The 8,393-nt window shown below is 41.1% G+C and overlaps 1 protein-coding gene across 1 annotated transcript; it reads left to right on the forward strand.

Moving 5' to 3' along the window:
- Positions 1-577: 577 nt before the first annotated feature.
- On the forward strand, positions 578-8,096 carry LOC136538439 (CSC1-like protein RXW8). Its single transcript, XM_066530411.1, has 12 exons — positions 578-1,057; positions 1,156-1,227; positions 2,226-2,582; positions 3,562-3,708; positions 3,953-4,016; positions 4,109-4,318; positions 4,778-4,972; positions 5,065-5,363; positions 5,609-5,885; positions 6,012-6,284; positions 6,842-7,075; positions 7,347-8,096. Exons 3-12 carry the CDS (start codon positions 2,302-2,304, stop codon positions 7,659-7,661), a joined length of 2,295 nt encoding a protein of 764 aa, XP_066386508.1. The 5' UTR covers positions 578-1,057; positions 1,156-1,227; positions 2,226-2,301; the 3' UTR covers positions 7,662-8,096.
- The last annotated feature ends 297 nt before the right edge of the window (positions 8,097-8,393 follow it).

Raw genomic sequence — 8,393 nt, forward strand, 5'->3', positions numbered from 1 at the left:
AGATTTGGATCACGATCATGATAATTGCGTGATGATATTCCAATAAATTTCTTTCTCTTCCCATAATTCTCTTTTCGTTTTATTCCATTTTATTTACTTGCCTTCCAGTGTCTCCATACGGTGATTATTTGCCTTCCTTTCTCTTTCCATAATTCTCTTTCTGTTTTATTCTATTTTATTTACTTGCCTTCCAGTGTTTCGTGCGGTGATTATTTGCCTACCGGATATTGATCGTATGAGATGCGGTAATTATTTGCCTATCGGATATGGATCACATGAGTGTTTTGGTTCTGCCGGCTAGATATTGACAAGCTGTATATTTTAGTTGTATAGAGAAGAGAAGAGAAGAGATAGAGATACAGATAGATAGAGATAGAGACAGAGATAGAGATAGAGATGGAGAAAAAAAAACCATGCCTTGCAACCATCCCGTGCGTCCTGTCGCCTCCAATGACCCCTCGGCCGGGGCCAACCTGGGCCCAGAGCCAGCAGACGCGATCCAGCCGAGAGCCCGACCCCTTCTTCCCCTGCGCCCCGCGAGTGAGTGAATTCGGGAATCCCCAATCGGACGCCACACGAAACGAAACACAAGAGAACACAGAGAAGGCACGAAGGGCGACGCCGACGCGGTCCCCCAATTCCAGACTCCCCAGATGAGATCCCGCTTCCCTCCCTGCACTTTTTTCCCGTGGGAGCGAGCATTTTGACTCCCAGAGTCCCAGACAGTTCATTTGCCATTCCAACTGCCACTTTCCTTTTCCTCTCGTTTGACCGAACTGACCCGCCCATCCAACCTCCGTGCCATCGTTTCCTTCCGATCGAAACTTCCAAATCCGATCCCACCCACCAGACCAATCCCGATCGCCAACTACTCCTACTGCTATAACCATCGCTCCCCTCCCCCAGCGCCCCCGCCCGCCCAACCCCGAGCCCGATCATCCTCCGTGCCGTGCCTCTCTCCACTTCGATCGCCTGCCTTCCTCGTCAGTTCATTGCCATCGGCAGCGCGTTGCCGCCGCCCGCCGCTCGACTCCACTCCACTCGACCCCACTGGGAGGTGATCGCCATGGTTGCTCTGCTCCGTGTATGATTCTAGCCGCAGAGATTCTCTGCTTTTTTTCCCCTGACTTTTTTGGGTCCTCGATGGATGCGTAGGGTTTTGCGGGAGTCGAGTTCGGGCGGCATTGTTGGATTCAGCCTTCGGCCTGGGTGGGACTATTGCAAGGGGTAAGTCTGCTTCTCTCTTGATGCCGTCGACAAGTTGAGATTACGATTGGCATTATGCTCGCTCAATGTTCTCGGTTCGAGATTTTGCAAGTAATGCATATCTGTCGGCGTAAATTGGACGGGACGGTGATTGTGATCTCGATGTGTTTGATTTTGAATATTAATCATCACGTGCCTTTGGGGTTAAGTATTCTGGAGTAGACGATCGGCTGTTCTAACTTCTAATTGTAGCGTGCAACAATGCCGACATACGGGATGGAACACCCAAACATGATCTGTAGTATGAGAACGACACCATGGATTGGGCTTTCTAGTCGGTTAGTTAACTGTTTTCAGTTGAACGATTGGGAGAGAAACATAACTGGATTTAGAAATTGTAGTTACTGAGCGAGTATTGTGAAATCTGAAGTGGGCCTTTTCGGTGCTGCAGCTTTCTTTTTAACAGTGGACGAGAGGAATTTTGTTTTTGTCCTTTTTTGGCACAAACTGACAAAGCCCTTCTCTTCGGATTCTTCATGTCTCTGGGAACACTGTCAGATATTCCATTCTGTACTTTTCTATGATGCAGACAACTTGCAAATCTCACTGCAGAATTTATTTAGTTTAACACTTTTGTTCTAGTTCTATACAGAGGATGAACCATCCTGTCTTGCCTTTGATCTTTAGATTCTTTATGTCTTCTGGGAACACTGTCTCATATTCCATTCTGTACTTTTCTTCGATGCAGTCAACTTCTTGCAGATCTCACTGCAGAATTTATTTAGTTTGACACTTTTGCTCTAGTTCTATACTGAGGATGAACCATCTTGCCTTTATTCAATGTTACAACTCTTTTTCTACCGTGTTTTTAATAAATCAATAAAATGATTGCATTATTTCAGAACTATCAAATACTGAACTGATAGAAGTAAAACCAGTTGTATATATATGAAATTAACAGTTCATTCCTATATGACTTCTATATATGTGACATGTCAACTATTACTCTGTTCCTGCAGGTACTGACATGATCATGAAGCTTTTCACATTTCGATGACAGGATTGTTGGATCTCGTATTCGTGTTTTAGAAAGAGATGAAAGTTGACGGTCTCCTGACCTCTGCTGGAATCAACATCGGTCTCTGTGTACTTTTTCTGTCACTGTACTCCATTCTAAGGAAGCAACCACAAAATGTTAAGGTCTATTTTGGGAGAAGGATTGCTGAGGAGCACAACCGGCTCCGTGATGCTTTTATCTTGGAGAGATTTGTCCCGTCCCCTAGCTGGATTGTGAAAAGTCTGCGGTGCACAGAGGAAGAAATCTTAGCTACTGCTGGGTTGGATGCTGTTGTTTTCAATAGAATTCTAGTATTCAGGTACCTGCATTTTTACTTTAACATGTGCTTCTTTAGTTTCTGGTTACTGTTAAAAGTTGCTGCTGTTCTTTTGTGTTACTTGAATTTATCAGTTTGTATTTTGGTCTACAAGGTTTGCTATGTTACTTTGATAATGACAAGCCCACTAGTAATGTGGCTATCAAACTGCATTGCTTTTTGCCTCTAATTGTGAATAAAAGAAAAATCAGAAATTGATGTAACTTTGGGAAATTAAATAAAACCTCTAGTATACATGTGCTTCTTCAGTTTCTGTTATTGTTAAAAGTTGCTGACAAGATTTTGAGCTGTTTGTATTTGTGTTACTTGAATCTGTCAGCTTATATTTTGGTCTAGAAGGTTTCTTATGTTACTTTAAAATGACAAGCACCTTAATGTGGCTTTCAAACTGCATTGCTTTTTGACACAACTTGTGAATGAAGTTTACTTGGGGAAATTAAATAAAACATAAGCACAGAGAAAATCTATAATACACAAATATAACAAACACATTGAATATCATAACTATTTCACATGGTAGTTTGCTTAATGTGTCATCCAGTATGTCTTGTATCATTTTTTTAACGTAAATTTATCTTGTATAATCAATCTTGTCAGGTCCAATATTGTATTAGATGGTCTGGAAGTTGAAAGAATTAAACAATTCCTATGACATGATTCAGTAAACTTAGCTATTATTCAAGTATATTTGATGCAGTTTACTCTACTTTAGTCACTTCTATGGCACATGAACTCTTTCCATCGTTCATGGTGAATGTGTGGGTTATTTCTCTTATATAACTGTATTTTAAACATTTATGTTCAAACTGAAAGGGAAAGAAACTTTTAGCCTTGGTAGGAGGTGAAGGACATAACAAAACCTCCGAGAATGCTACTTTCACGTCCTACCTGATTGTGTTCCTGCAGTTTTTCAATTGTTTCTATTCACAATATACAAGCTAATGCATTTTATTTTCAACAGCATACGCATCTTCTCCTTAGCCGCCATTCTTTGTATATTTGGAGTCCTTCCATTGAATTATTTTGGACAAGATATGCATCATGTCCGGATTCCGTCAGCATCATTAGAGACATTTACAATAGGAAATGTGGAAGAAAGATCAAGATGGTAAGTAGTAAAACTTATCTGACCTGGTTATAAGGTGGTTAACTTCAGTAATTAAGTATAAAACCTTATATATTTTATTTCCTGTTTATTACAGATTTTTTAAGCACTTGTTATTAAATATGTCTCAGCTATCTAGATTTGCCGTTACATTTTATACTGTCCACTGAATGCATACGTTTTTTTTGAAAAAAAATTAAAATATACATCCCCTTGGATTTTTTTGACATGCTAGTTATAACCACAGGCTTTGGGTCCATTGCGTCGTGCTGTACATCATCTCTGCTGTAGCTTGCATTCTTCTATACTTGGTAAGCTCAAGTAGTTTAGCCATTAAAATTTGTTAAGTAGTGTTCTATTACGTAATGATAAGAAACTTAAATATTTGGTGTTGTTTCTCTAGGAGTACAAGCACATTGCCAGGTTGAGGTTATATCACATTTCTCGAGCAACAAGCAATCCTAGCCATTTTACTGTACTTGTCCGAGGAATTCCAAAATCAAGTACAGAATCATTCAGCAGGACAGTTGAAAGTTTCTTTACCAAGTACCATGCATCAAGTTACCTATCTCATCAAGTCGTTTACAAAGTTGGGAAAGTTCAGAAGATAGTGGTAAGAAATACCTATAGTCATAAACATTATACAAATCATGTTAAATAACAAAATTATTCATTTTTAGGAAATGTAACTCTGCTGGCTGCTCCTAGTGAGAGTCCTGAAGTAATGTTGTTACTCATGGGTGTGTCGGTCTACTCAAGATAATCTATCTATAAATCACATTACAATGATGCAAATTTGGTATCTGCTAAATTTGCTCTTATGATCTACAATTGTAGCTGCTATTGTCTTTTTACGGGTAGTTATAATGCGCGAAATGCAAATTTTAATATTCATGAGGCGGAGGCTGTAGCATAATGAAATTCGCGACAACTGAAGTTTATGGTGCAGTGATGCTAGATACTTCGGTCGCTTATCTGAAGATGGAATTAGCTGAAATCTTCAGATAAACAGTGTCACTGCATCTTCCTTATGTTATTCCTGTTTGGAGTACTAATTTGTTCTTATTTACAGAGTGGCGCAAAGAAGGTTTACAGGAAGTTCAGACATTTCAAGGGTGCGACAGTTGATCAGAGATGCAGACCCATCACATTTCAGTGCTGCTTTTGTGGAGCATCTTCTAATTCATTCCAGTTGTTGCCCAGCGATTACGAGCAAGAGAGCGAAAAGTCTGATGTGAATGATTCAAGCTCGAGCTTACCTGATGAGGTCAAACTAGCAACAGTCATGATTTTTTACTATTCTTAATAAATTACTCCTGATTAGTAATAATTAGTTTATTTATGTGGATCTGAACACAGGAATGTGGTGCTGCTTTTGTATTTTTCAAAACTCGGTATGCAGCGCTAGTTGTAGCCAAAATTCTGCAGACATCGAACCCTATGAGATGGGTCACTACTTTGTCTCCAGAGCGTGATGACATATATTGGTCTAATCTTTGGTTACCCTACAAGCAACTCTGGATTCGGCACATAGTCACACTTCTGGGGTCTATCGTTTTCATGTTTTTATTCCTTATACCAGTGACATTTATACAAGGTTTAACTCAGCTGGAGCAGCTGCAGCAAAGGCTCCCTTTTCTGAGAGGGATATTGGAAAAGTAAGTTACATAAACACTTACAACTCGCATCTTATTTTCTAAAAGAAAAAGACATCACCTCTTTTAATCTTGTTATAGATGTGGTTTTCTTCACTTATATTAGTATAGAGTGAACACCATATTCAAAATGGCTCAATTTATCGTCTAGGATGACGATTAGCACTTCTAGCCTTCCATTCTGGCATTGTACTTCTGTGTTTTGTTCATCATTTCAGCAACATGTACTGATTATTATTTCTTTGCAGGAAATACATGACCCAGCTAATAACTGGATATGTTCCCAGTGTCATCTTGCAAATATTTTTATATACTGTCCCCCCAACCATGATGCTATTTTCTACTTTAGAAGGGCCTGTCTCTCACAGTGAAAGAAAGAAAAGTGCCTGCTGTAAAGTATTATACTTCACCATTTGGAATGTCTTCTTTGTCAATGTCTTATCGGGTTCAGCAATTAGCCAACTGAATGCTTTATCAAGCCCAAAGGACATTCCTATGCAGCTTGCTAAAGCAGTACCTGTGCAGGTAAATGACATGTTTGTTTATTATATGTGCATTATTAATCATGTAATATATGTACGATGTTTGTATTGTATTGAGTTCTCTTCAGTAGGTCAGCGCTGCTTTCTGAAAACTTTATTTCCATTTCAGGCTACATTCTTTACGACCTATGTTCTTACTTCAGGATGGGCTAGTCTATCATCAGAACTTATACAACTCTTTAGTCTTACATGGAACTTTGCAAGAAGATATCTTCTGAGAATGAAGGAAGATAGTGATCTTTACTCATTTCCCTATCACACTGAAGTGCCAAAAGTTCTGTTGTGTGGACTGTTGGGTTTCACATGCTCTGTACTAGCACCTCTAATCTTGCCCTTTTTACTGCTGTACTTTTGTCTTGGCTACGTCGTCTACCGCAACCAGGTGAGAATGTAGGGGTAAAAGTTCTTCTTTAAAGTCGATATGCACAATTTATGCGTACGTATTACTATATTCAGGAGAATATTGAAAAATTAGACTGCCATGGTTTGCTGTCTAACAAATGCTCTTTAACCACATGTAAGCCTGGAAATTGACAGATTCTTTGAGTTTCATGATCTCTCGGCCTGTTCGTTTGGCTGTGGCTTGTCGTAAACGATCGTAAATTTCCAGCCGGAACAGTATTTTTCTCTCACACAAACCAGCCAGCAGTACTTCTTCACAAACCAGCAACGATATGAACCAGCTAACCGAACAGGCTGTCTATTATCTATTATTATTCTTATAATATTCTGCATGTAACTTGTAGCCAAACAGAAGGAAATAGTTTCCTATTTACATTTTTGTGTTATTCAGTTAAATTTGTAGTTAAGAAAGTAGTTCAAACCTTTGGTTTTGCCATTACTCATTAGTGAATTTATGTTTTAACAGAATAAAATTTGTTAAAGAACAGTCTTCTGTGCTGCTTTGAGCTAATGAGTTTGCAATGTCTTCCTTTTCAGTTCCTCAATGTTTACTGCACAAAATACGACACAGGCGGTCTATATTGGCCAATTGCGCACAATACTACGATATTCTCTCTAATCCTCACTCAGATCATCTGTCTTGGTGTATTTGGCCTTAAAGAATCCCCCGTAGCTGCTGGCTTCACTGTCCCTCTTATCATCTTTACTCTTCTATTCAACCAGTATTGCAGAAAGCGTCATCTCCCATTATTCAAGACTTTCCCTGCACAGGTTGGTGCAATCTCTTTAAATCTTTAATAGTTTGTAGTTTGCAAATGTAAACAATTGAAGGATTCAGATTCAGAAGAATAAATTCCAGACGTGTTTGGTTGTCTTGGCTGCACTTGCATAGAAGGGCAAGAAATCCGTATAATTGGCAAAGGAACCACACATACCCTTTGTTACTAGTTTACATTTTTTTATGCTCTCAACTGTGAGTTGGGTTCAAATCACTTGTCTAGCTATGAATCACTCTGACTCTAATATTGGTTGATACGCACAGAATTTGATTGACATGGACAAGGAAGATCAGCAATCAGGTACAACGGAGGACCTTCATCAACGCCTTCATTCTGCCTACTTTCAGTTCCATGACACCGACGACGTACCTTTGGAAGGAGTTCACAGCACTGCCGGCAGAGATGAAGACGGAAGCGGCAGTTTGGGTGAATCAAGCCGCAAGGAAAGCGCCGCCGACGAGCTCAAGAGTGGCCTCTCCCACCCGACGCTGGATGGGCTCCCGGTTAGTCGGTTACGCAACGCGGTGAGATCACTTGGGTCCGTTTTGAGACCGCAGAAGAGAGAGTTACCAGTATAGCATATATTCCTTCACCCGCCCATGTAAATTCAAGGTCGACAAACCACACATAGTTACCAGTACAGCATATTATTGATAGATAGCGCGTACAGGGAGAGGAAGATACACAGAAATGGAAGGGAGTATACCACCCGTTTGCAGGGGTAGAAATTTTGATGTGTCAGTTGATGCTTGAAATGGCTTTTGAGGTCATTCCTTTCCAATTGATTGATTCTTCAAACGTTTAGGCTGGCCTCTCTGGTTATGTTCCCCTTCCCTTGTTTCTTCAGCACTGTACCTACTTCTGTATCTGGTGAGCCAAACAGCGAGGCGGCATCGGTGGTAAAGAGAGCTAATTGGCCATTATTATTCTTTCTCAAAGCTAAATTACATAGCGCGAGTGCACGCGACACTGCAAAATGACAAATATAACCGGACAAATATAACGCGACACATGAGCAACATCACAGGATGGTGCAGGTGGAAGTGGATGAAGACCCCTCCGCGTTGGCTGCGGCGGCGCCATCACCGTTGGCTGCGGCCGCCTTGTCGCCGGCAGGGGCGACGCCCGGCCAGTCGCGGCAGGCGCAGTGCTGGCCGTCGGGGATCTGGCGGTGCACGGAGGCGACGTGGCGGCCGCAGCCCGCCCACGTGGACTTGCCGCACGTCCCGCACTTCACCTGGTAGCACATGGCTGATCGATGGCTCCCGCTGGCTTCCCCTCTAGCTAAAGCTAGCTTCTCCCCCCTCGCC

This window comes from Miscanthus floridulus, chromosome 2, assembly GCF_019320115.1.
Source record: "Miscanthus floridulus cultivar M001 chromosome 2, ASM1932011v1, whole genome shotgun sequence".
Classification (NCBI taxonomy): Eukaryota; Viridiplantae; Streptophyta; class Magnoliopsida; order Poales; family Poaceae; genus Miscanthus; species Miscanthus floridulus.